This window comes from Aethalodelphis obliquidens, unplaced genomic scaffold (assembly GCF_003676395.1).
Source record: "Aethalodelphis obliquidens isolate GAN/ISIS:26980383/991018 unplaced genomic scaffold, ASM367639v1 scaffold122, whole genome shotgun sequence".
Classification (NCBI taxonomy): domain Eukaryota; kingdom Metazoa; phylum Chordata; class Mammalia; order Artiodactyla; family Delphinidae; genus Aethalodelphis; species Aethalodelphis obliquidens.
In genome coordinates, this window is record NW_020838066.1 from 827,108 (window position 1) to 847,612 (window position 20,505).

General features: G+C 50.6%; 2 protein-coding genes across 15 annotated transcripts; one reads left to right on the forward strand and one right to left on the reverse strand.

Moving 5' to 3' along the window:
- The first annotated feature begins 18 nt into the window (after positions 1-18).
- SUSD3 (sushi domain containing 3) lies at positions 19-20,505 on the forward strand. Of its 14 annotated transcripts, none has more exons than XM_027098395.1 (6): positions 58-150; positions 321-396; positions 13,580-13,768; positions 15,331-15,478; positions 16,141-16,293; positions 19,855-20,505. In XM_027098395.1, exons 3-6 carry the CDS (start codon positions 13,582-13,584, stop codon positions 20,048-20,050), a joined length of 684 nt encoding a protein of 227 aa, XP_026954196.1. In that variant the 5' UTR covers positions 58-150; positions 321-396; positions 13,580-13,581; the 3' UTR covers positions 20,051-20,505. The 14 variants fall into 14 exon arrangements, with proteins under 14 accessions (XP_026954198.1, XP_026954191.1, XP_026954196.1 ...); XM_027098392.1 differs by lacking the exons at positions 58-150; positions 321-396 and adding exons at positions 1,126-1,261; positions 10,690-10,959; XM_027098397.1 differs by lacking the exon at positions 321-396 and having other exon boundaries at positions 19-150; positions 13,580-13,639.
- LOC113615691 (corepressor interacting with RBPJ 1-like) lies at positions 6,501-9,355 on the reverse strand. The gene is given in 5 exon segments (XM_027098406.1): positions 6,501-7,281; positions 7,494-7,605; positions 7,607-7,817; positions 7,819-7,985; positions 7,987-9,355. Coding segments are annotated over 5 exon segments (1,359 nt in total). The 5' UTR covers positions 8,329-9,355; the 3' UTR covers positions 6,501-6,754.

Here is a 20,505-nt window from a genome sequence, read left to right on the forward strand (position 1 = left end):
GCGGCCCCGCCCCCGCTGGCCCCTGTGCGGCAGGCTGGCCGAACGCCGCGGAGCGCGCAGGGATGCGCGAGGAGGCTACGACCCTCAGCCGCAGGGCGAGGCCTGGGGGGCGCATGGGGGACGCCACGCCCGCCCCGGGGAACTGCACAGGTGAGGGCCGAGGCCGCAGACCTCGAGCGGGGCTCTGCGCCCATTTCTCAGACGGGGAAGCTGAGGCGCGGGGGGCACAGCCCTGCGCGGGGGCGGTGGGTGCGGCACTGCCGCGGTGAGGCGCACAGTCGGAGGACAAACCTCCCCGACGCTCTCCGTCCGCCCAGCAGGCGCCCCAGCGGAGCCGAAGCCCAGCGGCAAGCGGCCAGAAACCAGGCGGCGGCGTCCAGCTGCCCGCCAACCCAGGTGCGCGCCTTTTCCCAGTGGGGGCCGCCTCAGTGCGGGGGATGTCGGTGTGACGGACGTGGGGAAATCGAAACTGGCCTCACCTAGGGAGGTGTTCTGGATCCTCAGCTAGCTCCCCAGCCCCATCACAGGCGGGGAAACTGAACCTGGGAGAGGGGAGTGACTGCTCAAGGTCCCGCTGCAGCCGAGCCTGTGGTGAGGCTCCGGGGTCTCCGGAAGGAGGGGTGGGCTGGCTGTTATCTTCAATGTTTGATTTCGAGATTGTTTTGTAGGGGGTTCACCTTCCTGCCTTGCTCGGATAGGGGGATTGCAGCTGAAGCCCCGGATTCGAATGTCGGCCTTGCTCCATGAATGCGTCTAAAATCTAACCCTTTTAGAAACAAAGATAAAGCCGGACCTTGAGCCGCAGATGTTCCTGGAGACTCACTTTAGGGCACACTGTCTGCTCCCCTTTAAACCTCAGGGTCTTTGCACAGCTGTGCCCCAGGCCAGGCGCTGAATTGCACAAGTGGAAGCTGGGCCTGAAAGAGCAGGCTGGCACAGGTCACACACACACACACACACACACACACACACACACCCGGGATGCAGCCAGTCATGCTTAAAACAGTGACACCTGCCACCTTGGGGGGAATGCTGGCTTCCTCTCAGATGGGGAAACAGGCCCAGGGAAGTAAGTCACAAAGCAGAGGCATGTGGCTTGGTGGTGTGGAAGCTAAGACCTGATACTGCCCCTGGTGTGGTGGGGTCGGTTTATTTTCTTTGACTCCCTCGGGCAGCCTGATGCCCAATCCTGAATTTGGTGTTTTGCCCCGTGTGTGAAGAGGACAATGTGTGTGCAAGTTGTGCAGCACTGCCTGGGGAGGTGAGTGTCCACTGTGAGGTGGAGGGACTTGCCCAAGGTCAGCCAAGGACAGGGAAGGGGAGGCCCTGACTACATACAAAAGGCTGTTTGCAGAGGACTCTCCTGGGGGAAAGAGGGTCTCAGAATCCAGTTCCTGCCCTCTGGCCTGCCAAGCCTGGCCCCAGCCCTACTTCTGACCGGCTGCTGTTCAGCCTCCTCCCAGATGTGAGCCCTGTGGGTCCCAGCCTGTGAGTCCTTCCCAGGAACTTAGGGTTGGACCCCCCCACACACAATGACCTGCGGTGCGTCTCTTTATCTCTGTGCCTCAGTTTCTCCATGTGCTAAGTGGTGGGCCCTGTATACCTGCCCCAGGCTTGTGGACAGGCCAGGGGGAGCCAGGGAGGGCCCAGTGCACCCACCCTTGCATGGTTCTGCTCCAAGGTAATGCTGACTCATCCACTCCTCTGCCCCATGGCCCCAGTCTCTTGGGCTCTGAAATGTGCACCCACCTCTCCTTGTGGGGCAGTGAAGTGATGGGTGTGGGGGTCTTTAGAGACAGTTTGGCACTGTGTAAAACACAGCAATGGGGTGGGTGTTTTTCCTGCAGTCTGTAAAATGGGCACATTATTCTGCTTTTCCTAGAGGAGCTATGAGAGTCCAGTCAGACACAGAGTCCTAGGATTCTCCCCTCATCTCCCGTGCACGATGACCGGGGAGAGGCAGGTGGGGGAAGGCCGGCTCAGAGCAAGGCCTTAAATTTTTATGGCCTTGCTCTGAATGGCTGACTGGGAGGCCACCCTCCCACTGCCCTTAGGCCCCTGGCCTGTCCCTGGCCCTGTTCCCAGGGCAGCTCCAGCACTCCCTGATGGAGGAGATTGTCCAGGAACACGGCCCTGCCAGAGGAAGACCAGTGGCCAGAGGTGACCCTCCCCCATGCCCCTGAAAGGGGGCAGCAGGAGGACTGCTGGGTGGGTGAGGACGTGCTCTGTGGACAGCCTCTTCGCTTCACTCCTGCCGCCCAGCCACTGGGCCAGCCCTGGGCCCATTTCATGGAGGAGACCAAAGCCCAGAGGGTGTAGGTGGGAATCTAAATGTGGCTTATGTGCCCCTAAGGCCCAGCTCTGGCCTCCCACCATGGTACAGGCAGAGCTGCTGGATGAACGAGGCTCCTTGGAGCCTCGATGTTCTCCCCTGAGAGATTTGGGGGGAATGGGGAAGTGCGCTCTTCCTGGTTTGGTTTGGAATTTACCTGGTTATGTTCTGGAGGAGAATATATATTCTGGGTGTGTGAGCTGACCTGCTGTCAGGGAAGTGCCTGGGAGACCCGGGTCTCCCAAGGGCCAGGCTTGCAGTAGCTCTGAACCCTGCACCTGCCTCAGGACACACGACCTGGGCATGGGCCTTCTGCATGTGGCTGTCCCCACTGCTGCGGTCTTGGGGGGTCCCACTCTCCATAGAGTACCTCTGTACACGTCACTCTTTAGTTTCTCTTTGAGAAATTCCTCCTGCGGTTTCCTCTTTCCACTTGGGGAAACTGAGACTCAGAACTGAGACTCAGAAGCGACTTTCTAGTCCCACAGGGACCCAGGCCCATAGTGGGCTGGTCCAGTGGCCTGCTTCCCCCCATCTCCCCACTGTACCTATTGTCCACAGTCACAGCCAGCATAAAAGGTAACTTATTTACCTGGTCTCAGCGGGTGAGGTCAGGGTTTGGGGGCCATGTTGGCTCCAGAAAGGAGGATGGGAGGGATGATCCTGTGGTCCAAGGTTCCAGATAAAAGATTAACAAGCAAGGATTGTTCTCACCCACACTGGCCAGGCAGGCTGGGGGAGGCATGGGCTGGGAGGACAGGCTGTCTAGGTCAGGCCATGTACCCCCTGTGTGTTAGAGGTGGGAGAGAGCATTGCCTGGGGCTGGGGAGTGAGCTGGGAGTGTTGGGCGAACACTGATGGGCAGGTCTGCCTCTCTACTGTCCAGTGAGCCTATAGGGTTTGCTTTTGTTTTGTATCTTGCTTGCATCAAATCCATTCCCTTTGTTTTTTCTGTTGTTTTTCCTCTCCTCTGAGATTTATTTGTACATAGTAAAAAAGATAGTATCATGCAGGGTGCAGAGAAAAAAAATGCACCAGAGGTTGAGGGGTGCAGGGGTCCAGCCAAAGGAAGGCTGGGGAAGTGTAGCATCCAGTGTCTGAGGCGGGCCGCAAGTGGACGGGGCCAGGCAACAGGGCTGGAAGGAAAGGATAGCTGGGGTGGTCCCCTTTGGGGACCAGTCCTAGGAAGGGTATACAGGGGTAACTGGGTGTCTGTGAGGGTTTTCAGCAGGGTATGGAGGGGGTAGGATTTGCCTCTTAGACACCAGGTGTGGGGAGGGACTGTTGGGGGCCCAGCTAGGGGGTGCAGGGGTCTACAGGCTGTGGAGGGTGCAGTGAGGAGTGTGAGCAGAGGCTGAGTTTGCAGTGGTTAGGGGATGTGGTCTCTGGAGCCAGCTGGTGGTTTCATGGAATACCCTTAGAAGATGGGTAGACTGAAGCCCTTGTAGTCCCTTGATGCTGTGCCACCTTCCTGCCCCATCTGGGCTACGTGTCACAAGTCCTGTAGAAAGGTCTGGTGGGGGCCCTGCCAGTGTACACCTGGGGCCTTCAAAAGTCTGTGGGCCTCAGTTTCCTCATCTGGAAAATGGGCCCAGCCCAAAGTGTTTGCTGGCCTTCCAGGCCCAGAGAAGGGATGCAGGCCATCCTGTTGGAGTCTGGCGGGTGGCGGGTAGGGGTGGCAGGTGCAGGTATCCTGGGTGCTGTGGACTTGGGGTGGGGGGTAGGATGAGGTATTGAGCCTCCTCCTAGGCGGCGTTCCTGAGCTCCCAGGCACAGGCTTAAGGTCTCCACCAGGTGGTCCCACTCCTGTCACCCCGGGGGGCAGGTCACCCTATTTTGCAGGCTGGGAAGATGAGTCTGAGCAAGGCAAGGACCAGGTCCAGGAACTGAGGCTAGAGGTGGTGGAGCAGAGTCAGACTTGGTAGAGAGGGGCTGGGTGCGGTTTGGGTTCCTAGCAGACCAGGCCCACTTGGCTTCTCTGCCTTCTCTCTGAGCCTGGTTGGGCTCTTGGATTACTGGGGGTTGAGCTCCTTGCCTCCCAGGTAGGGGAAAGGTCACTGCAAGGAGGGGGCCATGGGCAAGGCTCATCCTCCCTCTACCCTTCCTTACCAGAGTTATTTCCTCTGACCTTTCATTTTCATTTTTAAAAGAAGAACCGTTCAAACAATACACTTATGCTAGGAGCAGGGGCTCCCTGCCTCTGATGGGCGTGAGACCCCTGTATTGGCTGGCTGGAAACGCAGAGTACGAGGCCTGGGGAGAGAGGCCATGACTGCATTTAAAGCCCTCCATTCCGAGTCTCTCAGAGGCCCCTCCTGTCCCCGGCCATGCAGAGTACATAGTTAATGGGGCAGCGGCATTTTCGTTGGGCCTGTGCTTCAAATTTTCTTGTACCTTTCCCTTAAGTCTTCAGTTTGATGCACACCATGCAGGCATCTGCAGGTCAGTCTTGTTTCCTTTCTGTGGTGTCACCTCTCACCCTCCCACCTTGATGAGGCTCCAGGAGACAGGACAGGCTCTGGGCCTCTTGGGGTGAGGGGTTAGTTCTGTCTTTTAAGACGTGTGACCCCCTTGGGTGGTGAAATAGCCTGCAGTGCTGTGTCACGATGGGCACCCTTAACCATAGCGGAACCCAGCAGCAGCACAGGATGTGGCTGTTGACAGGCGAGCCCTTTCCCTACGACAGTGGTGGTTTCCTGGCTGGAGCCGGAGCTGCACATCATCTCAGTCAGCCCCTGTCCTGCCCTCTGCAGCATTTACAGGTGGGTCAGAGGACCAGACTGGTGACCCGGTTACCCAGCTGGTTAAGTGTGGTTTACACCCAGACATGTTTGGCTGCAGAACCAGCCTGCTGCCTCTGTTTCTGGAGCTTTTTCTCCTGTCTGTGACTCTCCATGCCAGGGCCATTAGGTAATGCAGGGTCTAGGCTGTGCTCTGGTTAGGGAGCTGGACAGCCACCCCTCATGGCTTGGCAGGCCAGCTGGGGCATATCAGGCAGTCAGCAGTGACGCTTGAGGCGTTCTCCCCACACTTAAAATTTTTTCAAACATACCACAGAGTTGAAAGAATTTATAACCACACACCCCCCAGCTCTAGCCTAGCCATAACTTTTCAGTAGGCCTGCTTCATCATATCTCTTGCCATCTCTTCGTCCCTCCCTCAAGGCATCTTACTTTTTTGATAAAGTCCTAGTTGCATCTTTAAAAGATGAATACAAGTTTATCCCTTCCTCCTTTCATTCGCCAGGCACTGGTGCAGGTGCTGGGCAGACAAGTGTCCACAAAGCTCTCACCCTTGCTGATCCCCCCACAGGGGCCTCCCTTCTCTGAGGGCCATATGGGGCCCGGGAGAAAGAAGATGCTTAGCCATGGAAGAATGGAGAAGTAGCAGCTCTAAATTGGGGACTGGGAAGTGTTGGTTGCCCGGTGACCCTGGGGAAGGGGCCACGTGGCTGGCCCGTGGCTGCCCTGCTGTGTCTACCCAGTTCCAAAACCCCAGTCCGCTTCCCTGGCTGGAAGAACAGCACATGTCCAAGTCCACGGATCCTGAAAAAGAAAAGAGGTTCTTCCTGGGGGAGTGTTGATCACAGCTTTCAACTGTTAGTTTGTTCATTCATTCATTCATGCATGCATTCATTCATTCCTGCTTTGGCACCTATGGAGACAAAGCGTGGTGACTAATTAAGGGCCTATACTCTGGAATCAAAGTTGGCATCCCTCTGTACTACTGAGTACTAGGGGACCCAAGACCAGTGAGGGTAATCAGGAAATGTCCGATTGGAGGCTCAGGGTGGATGCGGTGTCCTCCTTGCCCTGTCTCCCTGGGGCTCCCAGCTCAGGCTCCCCACCCCTTCCTGCCTGCAAGCACCTGCCTGTCCTCTGCTACAGGGCAGGACAGCCTCTCAGGTCCTCCCTGCTGTGCCCTCTGCCCCAGGGGTTATGCACCCCTTTCCCCACACCCTCACCAACCTGGTGGCCTGGTCTTTGTGATCTTGACCAAGCTAAGAAGCCAAAAGTAATAACTTAGGTTTCAAATCTGCGTTGCTTTAATTGAAATAAATATTTCCCCTGAATTTTTTTTTTTTTTTTTTTTTTACTGTCTGTCATTCTTTTAATGATGTTTCAGAACAAAGAAAATGTCATGCAGTTACATGGGGTTTTTGTTTTAGTATAGGGCACAAGAAACATTAATGAACAGAAAATATTTTTACAGCCCCAAAATAGATCACTTAAAATATTTGCCAAGTTCATTCTTACGGGATTCATGTAGTTTTGTACTTAATATAACAGTTTACAGAGATGAAAAATTAAAATAGAGCTTTTTTATTAGAAAGACAATAGTACATAATTTAGCCCTTGCTAAAGGTATTCAAGAAGAAAGTGGAGATATTTTTATTTCCAGGTAATTGTCACATACAAGTCTCTATTCTCTACTTCTCCATTCTCTTTGCATCACTCTAGTGTGCCTGTCTCCTGATAATGCTCTGTGCATTTTCCCTCCTCTGTGTCTATCTGTGCCATGGCTTCTGGTGTCATTTCTTCTGTCCCACTCTTCACTGGGACTTCGCCGTGGCCGTCTTCTTATTTCTCTTGGCTTGTAACCACCATGACTTCTGCTTCGGCTTCTCCTACTCCTCTCATCCCTGCTCTGGCTCCTGCTGCCTCTCTCATTTCTTCCAGATCCTCTCTCCTCTGGACTCTGGTTATGGCTTCTGGGCTTTCTGTCAGAATCAGAATGCCTCCATTTGCTCTCCTCCCCAGAACGCTCTTGTTTTAAAAACCTAGGCTTTTCCTTGTTACTGTGACTGCTAGAACGTTCTTCATCAAGTTTTCTCTTCTTAGACTTGTCCGTCTCTCCAGAACCACTGTTGTAATTCCCTGAATGCTTGTTTTTCTTTCTTTTCTTCTGTTTTTTTTTTTTTTTTTTTTTTTTTTTTGCTGTTCTGTGGTCTTTTACTGTTGTGGCCTCTCCCGTTGTGGAGCACAGGCTCCGGATGCGCAGGCTCAGCGGCCATGGCTCACGGGCCCAGCCGCTCCGCGGCATGTGGGATCTTCCCGGACTGGGGAATGAACCCGTGTCCCCTGCATCAGCAGGTGGGACTGTCAACCACTGTGCCATGAGGGAAGTCCTCTGTATTTTTTTTTTTTTCCTTTGTTGTCACTCTCACTGCTGCTTTCTGAAGTGCCACCAGAGGAGGAAGAGGAAGAGGAGGAGGATTTGTTTTTATGTTTTTTGTGTTTACTTCTGCTCTTCTGAAGCTTTTTCTTTTTTCTGCCTTTTCTCTTTTTCTTTTTTTTTCTTCTCGAGTCGATCCAATTTCCTGAGAAGTTTCTGTTTTTGTTTGGTTGTGAGTGACTTTAAAAATACGACTTCTGGATCTTCTTCACCCTCACTTGCAACATATTCCTGTGATGGATCATTTGCGGTCAAGTTTCTCCCCAGTATGTTTCATTTCAGTGCAAACCCACTGTTTCTCATCTCCGCTTAGCTCCGAGGGGTGCATCGATGGTCCTGAGCCATCAGTGGGAACTGAACTTGCATTAATTCCAGAAAGACCAAACAAAGGACATTCTCGATCTGGATTGACATGACCCCATTTGTGACATTTAATGCACCTCACATTTCGAACCTGAATACCAAAGGGCTGATCTCTGAATGTTCATGTCATCTTTGGCATATTTTTCTCGTGGGGCCCCTTTCTGCCATTCAAATTTGTATTCGGTCTCTCCTTCTGTTTCTTCTTCCTCTTTATTTTCTTTTTTAGCCCCTGGTGGAGCCTCATACATGAAATTAAGGCCATTCTTCACACATTCATCTCCCATAAGCAATCTATTATCATATGATTCTTGTTCTTTAAGATATTGTTGCATTAATTCTTCTTGTTTCTTCTTATCATATGATATTTTCTGTTCTGCCATCCATACTTTTTTGATGTTGGATTTGGAGGCAGAATGAAAGTCTTTCTTGCACATGAAATTGGCGAAGGATTTTCCCATTTTGGAGCCTGAGCTGGGGAAGGCAGCCGCTAGATCTCTCCCCTGAATCTTTTAACAGCTTTATTGAGGTATAATTCATGTGCCATACAATTCACACCTTTAAATTGTACATTTAAAGTGTACAATTTGATGTATATTCACAATTTTTAGTATATTCACAGATACGTGCAACCATCACCACACTCAATTTTAGGACATTTTCATCACCCCAGAAGGAAGCCCTGTATCCCTTAGACCCTTCGAGGTCACCTCCCAAGTCCCCCTCTCCCTGATCTGCTTTCTGTCTCTGGATTTGCCTATTGTAGACATTTCATATGAGTGGAATCATACAATATGTGGTTTTCTGGTAGCTGGCTTCATTCACTGAGCATAGTGTTTTGAAGGTTCATCCATGTAGCATGTCAGTTCTTCACTCCTTTTTATTTCCAGAAGTAGTCCATTGTATGGGTGGACCATATCTTATTTATCCATTTATCAGTTGATGGACATTTAGGTGGGTTCTACTTTTTGGCTATTATGAATATTGTTGCTGTGAACATTTGTGTACAAGTTTTCATGTAGATGTGTTTTCCTTTCCCTTGGGTATATTGCTAGGAGGGGCATTGCTGCATCATTTGGAAATACTCTGCGAAACTGTTGGAGAAACTGCAAAATGGCTGCCCCTTTTACATTCCCAGCTGCAGTGTGTGAGGGCTCCAGTTTCTCCACATTCTTGGTACACCAGTTATCATCTGTTTTGTTTTTTTTTTTATGTCTTTTTCATGGCAGATGTGAAAAAGTACCTCCCTGTGCATTTAATTTGCATTTCCCTGAAGCTAATGATGTTGAGCATCTTTTCATGTGCTTATTGGTGGCCATTGGTATATCTTTAGAGAAATGTCTGTTCATATCTTTTGCCCATTTATAAATTGGGTTGTCTTTTTATAATTCAGTATAATAATTTATACATTCTAAATACAGTCCCTTATCCGATAGATGATTTGTAGATATTTTCTCCCACTCTGTAGGTTGTCTTTTCACTTTCTTGATAGTATCCTTTGAAGCACAAATTTTTTCATTTTAATGGAGTCCAGTTTGTCTGTTTCTTTTGTTGTTTGTCTTTTGGTATCATTGAGAAACCATTGCCTAATCCAAGGTCAGGAAGATTTACTTCTATGTTTTCTTCTAAGAGTTTTTTTAATAGTTTTATCTGTTATATTGAGGTCTTTGACTCATTTTAAGTTAATTTTGGTATATGATGTAAGGAGAGCTCCAACTTTCTTCTTTTGCATGTAAGTATTGTTTTCCTGGCACCAATTGTTGAAAAACTATTCTCTTCCCATTCAGTTGTCTTGGCACCCTTGTTGAAAATCAGTTGATTGTAAATATGAGTTTATTTCTGGAGTCTAAAGCCTTGCATTGGACTATATGTCTCTCTTTATGCCAGTGCCGCTGTTGTCATCACTGTAGCTTTGTGGTAGAATTTGAAATAAGGAAGTACAAGTCCTCCAACTTTGTTCTTCTTTTTCAAGATTGCTGTTTGGGCTATTCTAGGTCTTTTTGCATTTCCTTATGAACTGTAGGATCAGCTTGTAAATTTCTTCACAGGTAGCAGCTAGGATCTGTTAGGGGTCATGTTGAATCTGTAGATGAGCAGAGGAGCATTGCCATCTTAAACCATGTTAAGTCTTCTGACCCATGAGTATGTGATGTATTTCCATTTATTTAGGTCTTCTTTAATTTCTCTCAACAATGCTTTGTAGTTTTCAGAGTTTAAGTTTTGCACTTCTTTTGTTAAATTTATTCCTAAGTAATTTATTCTTTTTGATGCTCTTGTAAATGGAATTGTCTTATTAATTGCATTTTTAGTTTGCTCATTGCCACTGTACTGAAATAACAATGGATTTTTGTGTGTTGATCTTGTATCCTGCCAACTCGCTGCGCTCATTTATTAGTTCCTGTAGATTTTTAGCAGATTCCTAGGGATTTTCTCGATACAGGATCATGTCATTTAATAGAGAAGTTTTGCTGCTTCCTTTCTGATGCGGATGCTGTTTAATTTTCTTAATTAATTGCTCTGCCCCCTGGTTTGGGGCTATTTCCATATTTTTCTTTTCTAACTGAACCATTTTTTGTGTTGTGATTTTTGTCATGTCTTACGTAAGTGCTGTTTATGTAGGAAAGATGCTCTGTTACATGTATGTTGCAAATACCCACACTCCCTTGTTCTGCTGTTAATTAGGAATCTTAAGCTCTGCGTCAGTCCTGTCTGCGGGTGCCCTCTCTATCTGTGGGTGTTGAGCAGGTCAGCCACCACGCCAGGCTTGGTTGCTCATGTTAAAATGACGATAATAACAATTTCTTCCCTGCTGTCCTCTGCAGATGATTGAGTGCTGCGTGAGGTCAGGAACTGGGGTCCTTCTTAACCAGATGTTTCTATCGGACCTGCGTTGCCGTTGTTAGTGTGACACTAATGATGGACATCTGCAGACAGGGAAGCCTGAATCCTCCCAGATGTGCAGTTTACATGGCAGCCGTGGCCCAGCACACTTCCACCCCACCACCCTCAGCGTGTCATCCAGCCTTGCTCTGCGTCGGTTTCCCCATCTGTGAGATGGAGGTGGATGGTCTTCCTCATATGGCTGAAATACAGTGAAGTATCCATGAGGTGCCCAGCGTTGTCTGTGCTGTTCGAATGTCAGCCCCCCATCTCTGCTAGGTACACAAACCACAAGGACCACCCAGGCTCACTCCCCTCCCCCCAGCATTTCAGCCTGGTGAGGCACCCCCCCAGGTTCTTGGTAGGGCAGAGCTGGGGGGGCTTGGCCAATCTCAGCCAAACGCTGTCCCTCAGTGTCACCGCCCACAGCGAGGGTCCAGGAGCCTTAGCCTCCAAGGGCAGAATGCAAGACTGAGGCTGAAGCCTGGCTCTGCCACTGCCCTGTTAACACCCTCACCCTAAGTGGGGTAGGGCCAATGGGGCCATGCAAGGGGTGGCTCGAACTCATTGAGCCTCAGTTTCCCCTCTGGGCAGGGCTGGCTGTGCACAGACATGTGAAGCACTATCGCGGGGTGTGTGAGTGCATGTGTGTGGCCCTCCTGAGTGACAGCTGCTGCCCTTGGGCAGTTCCGGGTGTCCTCTGTCCCCACAGCCTATGTGAAATGGGGTACCATGCATTCCACAGTGCATCCCCCTCATGGGTGCTTCCAGGTGGATGTGGATTTTGGAGGACTCTCCAGCCCACTACAGATATTCTGGGTATATATTTTGAAAACAGAGCCCACACAGTTTGCTGGTGAATTGGTTGTGGATTGAGAAAAAGAGTCCAGGTAGGTTCCAAGTTTGGGGGCTGGAGCAAGTAAAGGATGGAGGGCATAGTGGCTAACATCAAAGTTAGAATGGGGCAGGCCAAGTGATGAGCAGGTTGGCCAGTGCAGGAGCTTGGCTGGATGTGGCAGGCCGAGTGGGCTTTTGGACATCCGTGCCTGGTGCCCAGGGGACAGTCCTAGCTGGAGGTATCCCGTGGAGGACAGGGGAAGGGTTGTCTTGGGTTGGTGTGGAATAATGGGGTCCTTAGCCTGGGCAGTGCCAGCCTCTGTCCGAATACCCACCACTGCTCCCACCTAGGCCTCGGATGTGTGGAGGGAATTGGACACAGACGCTGCCTCTGGTCAGTCTCCCTTTTGTCTGAGACTCACTGCTTTATACACTAGTAGTATACAGTGCTAAAAATCAGAAAGTTCCAGAAAAGCAGGAGGAAGAGCCTCTTGCACTCAGGCACCAGGAGGTATGCTCCAGAACATCGGTAGCAGCTTCATTCCGTATTCTTGAACACCGGAAACAACTCACACACCCATCAGCAGGAACAGGGAAGCAAACAAGGGCATCCATACAACGGGACTCAGCTCCACCATAAATATGGACAGCTGCCAACACACGCAGCACGGCACCTCTCCCGTCATTGTGCTAAGCAAGGGAAGCCAGACACAAGGGACACGTGATGTATCTGTCACACGCGTGTGTTGAGACGGTAGGCCCAGAGCCTCCTTGTGTGGTTCCACATCTCTACCCTACAACATAGGAGCTGTGTGACTTCAGGAAGTGATTAAACCACCCTGTACCTCAGTTTGTTTTCCTGTCAAGTGGGGAGGTATTTTGTGGATTGATGAGTTAATGCACGTACAGCGTTTGGAACAGCGTCCAGCACAGTAAATTCTACGTGCCAGCTGTTGGCATTGTTACAATTTTATTAAAATGCTTGTGATTCCCACGTTATCCAGAGTGCCTCTGTGTCCTTATATAAGGACATCATTGTAACACTTTAGGATAGCATTGCTGGCATTCATGTCAGATGTACTTTGATTAACTGTACTGATCCCCACAGCTGGAGATGTGGGTGTAGACAAACATCCTGGTATAGAAATCCTGGCAGCAGATGCATAACTACTTCTTTGGCTAAATTCTCAGATGTATACGCAGCATAAAGCTCTTAATACACTTTACCAGACTCTGTCCAGAAAGGTTTGGATCTGTGCCCCCACCAGCAAGTCTGAGGGGAGTGGCTCCCAGGCCCTTGCTAACTTCACACATGTTTTTTTTTTTTTCTCCTTTTTGCCAAGTGGAGGAGTGAAAGATTAGCTCTCATTTGAATTAGTGTTTCTTCAGTTACTATGAGGGCAAGCATTTTCTCATGTCTGTTGGCTACTTGTATCTCGTGATTTGCTTGTTCACACACCAGTCCATTCTGCTTTACTTGGATGTTCAGCTTTTATTGACGTGTAAGATCTCTTTATAAATTAAGGGTGTTGAACCTTTGCCCTATGTTTGCCAAATACCTTTTCCTAATTTTTTCATCTGAGTTTGTTTGTTTTTCAGTTATTAGGGAGTAACAAAAGTTTTTGTGTTTTACTTTTAATGAAACCACATCTGTTGATCTCTCTCCTTTTTTTCCCCCTTGATTCTGCCTTTTGAGCTGCACTTGGGTAATAATTGTCCTTTTACTTTTATTGTCTTTAGATGTGTGTTTCTTTTATCAACACCATGGTCTTCAGAGCATCTAGATTTCACTTAATGTAGGGATTAGCTCCACTTCTGTTCCCAAGCCACTAGTCACACGGACGCCACTTCCAATTGTCTGGGTGGCTGTGTGACCTTCTCCAGAGCATCGTGTGGTCATTGGGTCAATGATGCCTGTCCCAGGTGAGGGCTCCTGCCAAGCCCCTGCCCTCCAGGGTGAGGTCCTCACTCTGTCTCTCCTCTCTTCTCTCCTAGGCATGTGTGTGCAAGTGCAGCCACCCCTGCAGGGCACCTTCCAAGTACTTCGTGGGAACGGTACTTCTGTGGGGACTGTCATCGTGTTCCACTGCCCCTCGGGCCACCAGATGGTGGGGTCTGGCCTCCTCACCTGTGTCTGGAAGGGGAGCATTGCTGAGTGGTCTTCAGAGACCCCCATGTGCAAGAGTGAGGCCCATTCCCTGTGAGCCGCACCCAGCTCAGCAGCGACCCCTGGTGGGGGGTTGCTGATTTTGTCACATGGATGGTGTGGGTGTCCACAGAGAAAGTTCCATGGGCGTCTGTGTAGGGTCCTGTTCCCAGTGCTGGTGGTCCCTTGGGGCTCCATGTCAGCAGTGTAGACTCAAATCCTAGCAGCTGCTCCAAATTCTAGCTCTGCCACTGACTCGGCCTGTCATCTCCAAGAGGTTACTTGTGCTGTCTGAGCTAGTACTTCATCTGTTAAGCAGAAAACTACGTTCTTTCAAACACACATGCAGCAAACATTAATAGGATGTTTCGTGCGCCAAGAATTCTAGAACTGGGGAATAGGATTGCTTGGCCATGGGGCCCCAGTCTGGGGGAGGAGATGGTTTTCTAGTTGTATTTGTTATACAGGATGTTAAAGGATAATACCCAGCACAGCATTTTCCAAAGTGAGGATACATATATTGTGTTAATGTGTATTGTGCATTGAAAAGGGCTCTATAGTCAATATAATTTGGAAAAGCCCGGGTTAATAGACTGCAGGACTTCTCAGAGCCTTTAAAATACTCATGTGGTGGTTGAATCTCTGAGAAGGAGAGTGTCTGTTAGGATTAGACTCCAAGAGATAGAAAACCCAAGATAATGGGGGCTATGAGAGCTTTCTCTTGCCCATGGCCCTCAGGATGGGCAGTCCTAGCCTTGTATGGTACCCCATGGTGGGGACTCAAGTCCTTCCCATGTTATGGCTCTGTTAGGCATGATCTCAACTGCATGATCCAGGCAGTTGTTACAGGATGAGTTGCAGGGCAAGGAAGGCTCTTAGAAGTTGTCCCACACTCCTCCACCCTGTTCACCACTGGCCAGAGTATGGTCATGTGACCACATGTAGCTGCAAGGGAAGCTGTGAGATGTAGTCTTCAGTCTGGACAGCCAGTGTCCAGCTAGGGCTGGGGGACTAGGGACTGGGGAGCGTGATCAGTGTCCACTACAGGGGAGAGTATGCAGTGTTGTTCAAATTAGCATCCTGGGCCTTGATTCCCAAGAACATCATTTAGAACCTGATAGAAGTAGTTCTTGGTACATAGCTAGTTCTTGGTCACACAGCTGATAATGTGCCAAAGGCCCTTTGACCCCAAACACTGGCATTTTTCTTGCTTTTGCACCTTCCTGGAAAGTGACCCGAGAAAGCACCTAGGCCCCCGTAGGTTTTTACCCACTTGAGGCATTGTGAAAATAGACTGTGTGTTGTCTGCTGTCCTCTGGTCTCAGGGGCCCAATCTGCAGTGGGTGGGAGCCAAGGGGACTATCATCACTGAACTCGCTGTCAGAGCTTCCCCCAGTGTGCCAGCAAAAACTCCTACACACCCTCCAAAACCCTGCTCAAACACCCCCTTCTTGGGGGGCAATCTTGCCTGATAGCCCCACTCCCTACAACAATTTGCACAGACCTTCACCTCAGCTGCCAGCGCCTCCCTGCCTCCCCCATGGAACAGGGCTCCCTGAGGGCAGGCTGGGCCCAAGAGCTGGACTTGTCTCACTCGCAGCTGTGCCTCCCTATGAAACCTTCGGCTTCAAGGTGGCCGTGATCTCCTCCATCGTCAGCTGTGCCGTCATCATGCTCATGTCCATGGCCTTCCTCACCTGCTGCCTCATGAAGTGTGTGAAGAGGAGTGAGCAGCGGCGATCCAACAGGTACAGTGACCTGGCACTGCCGCAGGGCACCTGCAAGTCACTCCGAGACTCCTGGGCATGTCAGGGAGCGGGGCTGCTGGGATCTTGGCATCTTGCTGTTCACAGAGCATTGAGGCCGTGGAGGGCACATGGCTCACTCGCTTGGTCTTCCATAAGACAGGTGACAGGTACACAGAGGATTGTCTCATTCTGCAGACTGTGCACACACGCAGTATATGCTCTGCTCTGTGTGGACATGAAGGGCTGACTACACGACGGTTAACTAGGGCCTGCAGGTGGAGTCTGGCCCACCTCTACTTTCCTTCACGGAAACCTATCCTTTTATTCTTTTTGCTATTTTTAAAATTGTGGTAAAATATTTACAATATAAAAGTTACCATTTTAACCATCTTTAAGTGCACAATTCAGGATCATTAGTTACACTCACAATGTTGTGCCACCATCAGCTTGATTCATCTCAAGAACTTTCCACTGCCTGTCTTTGTAAGTATAGTTTTCCTGACATTTACTCATCATCCATGACTGCTCTCTCCCTACAGCAGCAGAGCTGAGTAATTCCTCAGGAACTGTATGGCCCTAAAGTACTATCGGCCTTGCAGAGGCTTGCAGGTGGTGTCCTGGACACACGTGCACCTGAATGTCCTTCCCCCATCTCTCTCCAGGGCGGCCCAGCTGTGGTTCCAGCTGAGAGACGAGGACTTAGAGACAGTACAGGCCGCCTGCCTCGGCCTCAAGGGCCTCAACAACAAACGCAGCATCAGTGGCGAGTCCAGGATCCAGCCCATCCAGGCTCACGACAACCACAGCTTCACCACGTGGGCATGGGCAGAGCAACGGGGCGGTGGGGCAGTGGTGAGGGCAGGGAGGCCCCAGCATGCTGCGAGCCCAGGCTCACCAGGGCCTCAACTCCCATCCCTAAGACAGGGGCTGATGGTCCTTCTAGTACCCGTGTCTGACCCTGCACCCTAGTGCCTAAAGTTGCCCTCCACCCTGTTTCTTTATCTTGTCACCCCTTGTCTAGAGAAGGAAGCTTCTGGACACGAGTATTACCCTTCACCAGGACCCACGGTGCCCTGTCAGCTTGGTCTCTCCTCCCATCTCCCTCCCTGCTCCTCTGTCTCTCAGTTTCTATCTCTTCTTGTCTCTCTTTAAAAACACACACACACACTTTTTATGAACCAATACAAGGACATTTCTTACATACTTCCTTTTGACTCAAGGAGTCTAATCTTGGCTGAACACGGACTGCAGATAGAACATCTCCCAGGGTTGTTGCTAGCTTTGAGTGAGCACCCTCTGACCCCAGGATCCCAGGGCTGCCCGGTTTCTGGGCTCCTTAAATGGGGCAGGATATTTGTCTTGGGCAGCATTGCCTTTTGCAGACTCTAGGCCAGTGGTCTCCTACAGACACCGTGTTCTGGACTGTCTTGACATTCCCTCATGACTGCACTCGGGCAGCGTTTCTCACGTGGGTGCCCCATGGGCGGTGCTGGTGTGAATCACAGGTATGGGTCAGGCTGTCGCCCTGCAGGCACGAGGACTGGGCGCTCTTGACTGAGATGAGTCCGTTGTCAGGAGATGAAGAAGGGACCCTGCTAAGGGTCACTCTGCTGCCCCCATGACGTCTGACCTGTGGCCTTAGCATCCAGGGATGTTCCAGCCAGAATCGGTTTGGGCCCTGAGGTTTACAGAATAATGATTTTAATTCTGTTGCGATTCTGTTATTCCCTCTATGAGGAATGAAAATGAGTTCTGTTTTTTCCTTCCTTTCCTTCTCATTTTGTTTTGTTGTTTTTGTATCACTCTGAACTCATAGGTAATCTTTTCTCAAACTTTATTATGGGGAAATTTCACGAATACACGAAGCAGAGAGAATAGTGTAACGGGTTTCTTGTCCCCGTCTGCTAACCTCAGGGGTCACCGTTCCCCTGCGTCATCTGGACCTATGCTTCCTATGGGCTCCAGTCCTTTCTTGGTTGGAGCCCTGTTGTGCTGCGTCCTGATCATGCCCTTTATTCTCCAAGTGCCTCCTCTCTGCACGGATGTTCTGGCCCATTTAGTGCTTTCTCTGCCCCGCCCTGGCGTCGCAGAGGCAGTCTGCTCATTTCCTCAGCCTGTCCCCACAGGAACCTCCCAGGGAACCAAGTGCTTGCCACTGGCCTGACGCCTCACTGTGTGACAACTGCTCATGCCTCGTTTTCCTCCCTTGTACAGTGAGGATTATGGCAGGGCTCACTTCCTGGCCCTGTTGAGGTGATACAAGTCAATGGCCTTGACTGGGCCCAGAGTACAGATTCAGTGAGTGCCAGCCATTGTTGTTAATTCTGCTCTTGATCCTGGTGTGCACGTGAGGAAACTGAGGCGCTGGAGGTGGTGGCCTGTGCAGGCGTGGCGAGGGTCTGTCTGGTCCCATGTCCACACTCAATGTACCGGGCCTAGCTGACTCCTGGAGTGGCGAGGCCTGTGGGAAGGAATTGGTTTCCTACCTCCTTCCCTTGAGCTTTTGACACACATTAGGCCTAGGTCATGATGGCCATGGCAGAAATGCCGCCTTGCGCCCTTTCCACCTGCCTTGATTTGTCATTGTGTTGCCATGGTGGTCTGAGGCCCCTGGAGCTATGCTCCAGATACTTCACCTGCTGTGCTCAGGTTTGGGTAAATGCTTGTGCTTAGAGCTGTTTTTCTTTTTTGAGATGACATTTTGGGGCAATCCTAGGAACAGACTGTTTAGGCCAAGTAGTCCGAATATTTTTATTATGAAATTCTTTCTCCAGGAACCTGGCGCTAGTTGAGCCATTTTTACACCTATACTGTCACTGAGTGTTAATGATTTGTTTTCCATCGCTTACTTAGCAGGGGTGAGTTACACAGGTGGTTTTCATCAGCATTTCTTAAACATTGAGAAAGAGTGTTTTCTCCATACCTTTGCTTAGCAGTTGCATTGCTGGTTTTAGTCACTTTCACTTTGCTCTGCTGAATCTCCTGCTGATGTCTTTTCTCATAAATAGTGGAAGCTCTGTGTACATTATGGAAGAGACCCTTACCTGTCAGTTGGCTGCAAGCACTTTCCTTTTTGTTTCAGTTGTGTTGGGGTTGTCTTGCTAGTGCACATCCTTTTCATATAGTCACGTTTCCTTGGCAGGTTTGGAATTTTCTGCATTGCCCGCTGCCCTGTGGCACCCTCTCCCCATTATAGACCTGTGACACACTGTCTTGTGTCTCAATTGGGAAACCCCAATGGAATAGGGGAAGGAATTGCTGCCTCTCAGGATGTGCCATCCTAGGCAAGGCCCAGATACCCCAGGTCTCCCACTGATTGGTGGTGAAATCGTCTTTAGTAAGGTGAGGTTTGCCCCTTGACCTTACTTTTATTTCATAAACACTTCCCAGCACTCACATTATGCCAGGCACTGTTCTTAGCTTTTCCAAATATTACCTGTTCTAACCATGGGAGCGGGCACTATTTTTATCCCATTTTAAGAAACTTGTCTAGAATCACATAACTACTAAGCATGAAGCTAGGTTTGAACTCAGGCTCTGTGGCTCCAAAGTCCATGGACTTGCTCACTAAGCTGACTTTCCTCTCCACTAATTAATTGATTCATTCACATATTCATTGAACCAACAGATAATTTAAGTCCTACTACTGCCTAGAGCTTTTCTGAGAACTAGGTGTGGGTGGCAACATAGATCTGGGAAAGCTTCCTGGAAGAAGTGATGCCTGAGGTGAACAGATTAGGAGAGCCTATACTGGGGGGGAAGGAGAGAGACAGCATCTTAAGGGGAGGAAGCAGCCAGGCAGCCTCAGGAAGTAAAGTCCAGTGTAAACGGGAGATGGGAGCAGGGCCAGGTGGACAACGGTGGGGCCAGGGTTTTCTCAGCCTGGAGAATGGGTGGGTTTGTGGCTTGGGGGCTAGGGGAGGCCACTAGGGAACTGAAGATATGGAAGGTGGGAGATCTGGTCCCAGACTCAGAGGAGAGCCTGGCAAGTGCGAGGGTGTCCTCCAGAATGTTCCTGGGGCCCCAGTGTCCCTTCTCTGCCTAGGGCATCCTGGTGCATATAGTTTACACACACTCTGAATAAGCTCCCTTCCTCTACAAAGCCCCAGGAAGCCCCTTCCCACCCTTGGAAGGTGGGTGTGATGCTCCTTGAGTCATCCCCCTTGTATGAGTGAGGGGCCTGAGGCCCAGGGAGGGGCACCGATGGAGGGGCCTCCTTGGGTGCAAGGCAAGAGGAAACGGGGGCCCTCATCTAGGGGCAGCAGTCTATCCCAGGCCTGCTGAAGATCAGGGCCAGGGTACCCTGCATGGTGGCAGAGTTGGGGTTAAATGGGGCCCCCGCTCTGCCCCCAGGCTCACACCTCCTCTTCCTGCAGAGACCTTGGCGAGGGGACCAGAGAGCTGGCCAGCATGGCCCGAGGCATTGACAAGGACCCCTGGACCCCCAGTGGTCCCACCAGCTCACCACGTGCCCAGGTGATGGTGCATACAGCGAACCCAGGGCAGATGCTGCCTGCCTCCAGGCCAACCGTGGGAATGCTCAGACAGCCTGCAGCCTATGTCCCGGGGTGACTAAGGTGGAGGCCAGAGCCCACAGTGGGAGGGCCAGGCTGACCCCACCAGCCGGCCACTGCATCTCAACATGTGTCCAGCTCAAGACTGGTCAGTGAAATCAGCTTCCGGGTTTAGGGATTCCCTCAGGGCACTGAGCTGGGGACCCTATTTGGGGGGTGTCTGTCCCAGGGGAGCCCAGCTGTAGTGGTTTTTATAGATAGGCTTCCTTGAAACCACTGCTGAGGTTCGCAGAACCAGCTGCAGCCTCCCTCTAGTCAGGTTCCTTTGAAGAGACCGGGGGACATTTTAAGCACGTCTAGTTTTGCATAGCAGAGTGGGAAGGTGGCAGCAGGTTTCTCAACAATTACAGCTGGCTGCTTTGTATCTATAAGCAGGGACCCAGCTGGGGTGCTGCATCTATTATCTGTAAAGTTGTGGTAAGGGGTATGAAATAAACAATACTTTGAAAAACA

Excerpts from the sequence above, each read along its gene's own strand:
- SUSD3 (XM_027098390.1), top strand. The coding sequence starts at position 63 with ATGCGCGAGGAGGCTACGACCCTCAGCCGCAGGGCGAGGCCTGGGGGG. Across the intron at positions 13,769-15,330 it reads AGAGACCCCCATGTGCAAGA|CTGTGCCTCCCTATGAAACC; the intron begins GTGAGGCCCATT and ends TCTCACTCGCAG. Across the intron at positions 15,479-16,140 it reads GAGCAGCGGCGATCCAACAG|GGCGGCCCAGCTGTGGTTCC; the intron begins GTACAGTGACCT and ends ATCTCTCTCCAG.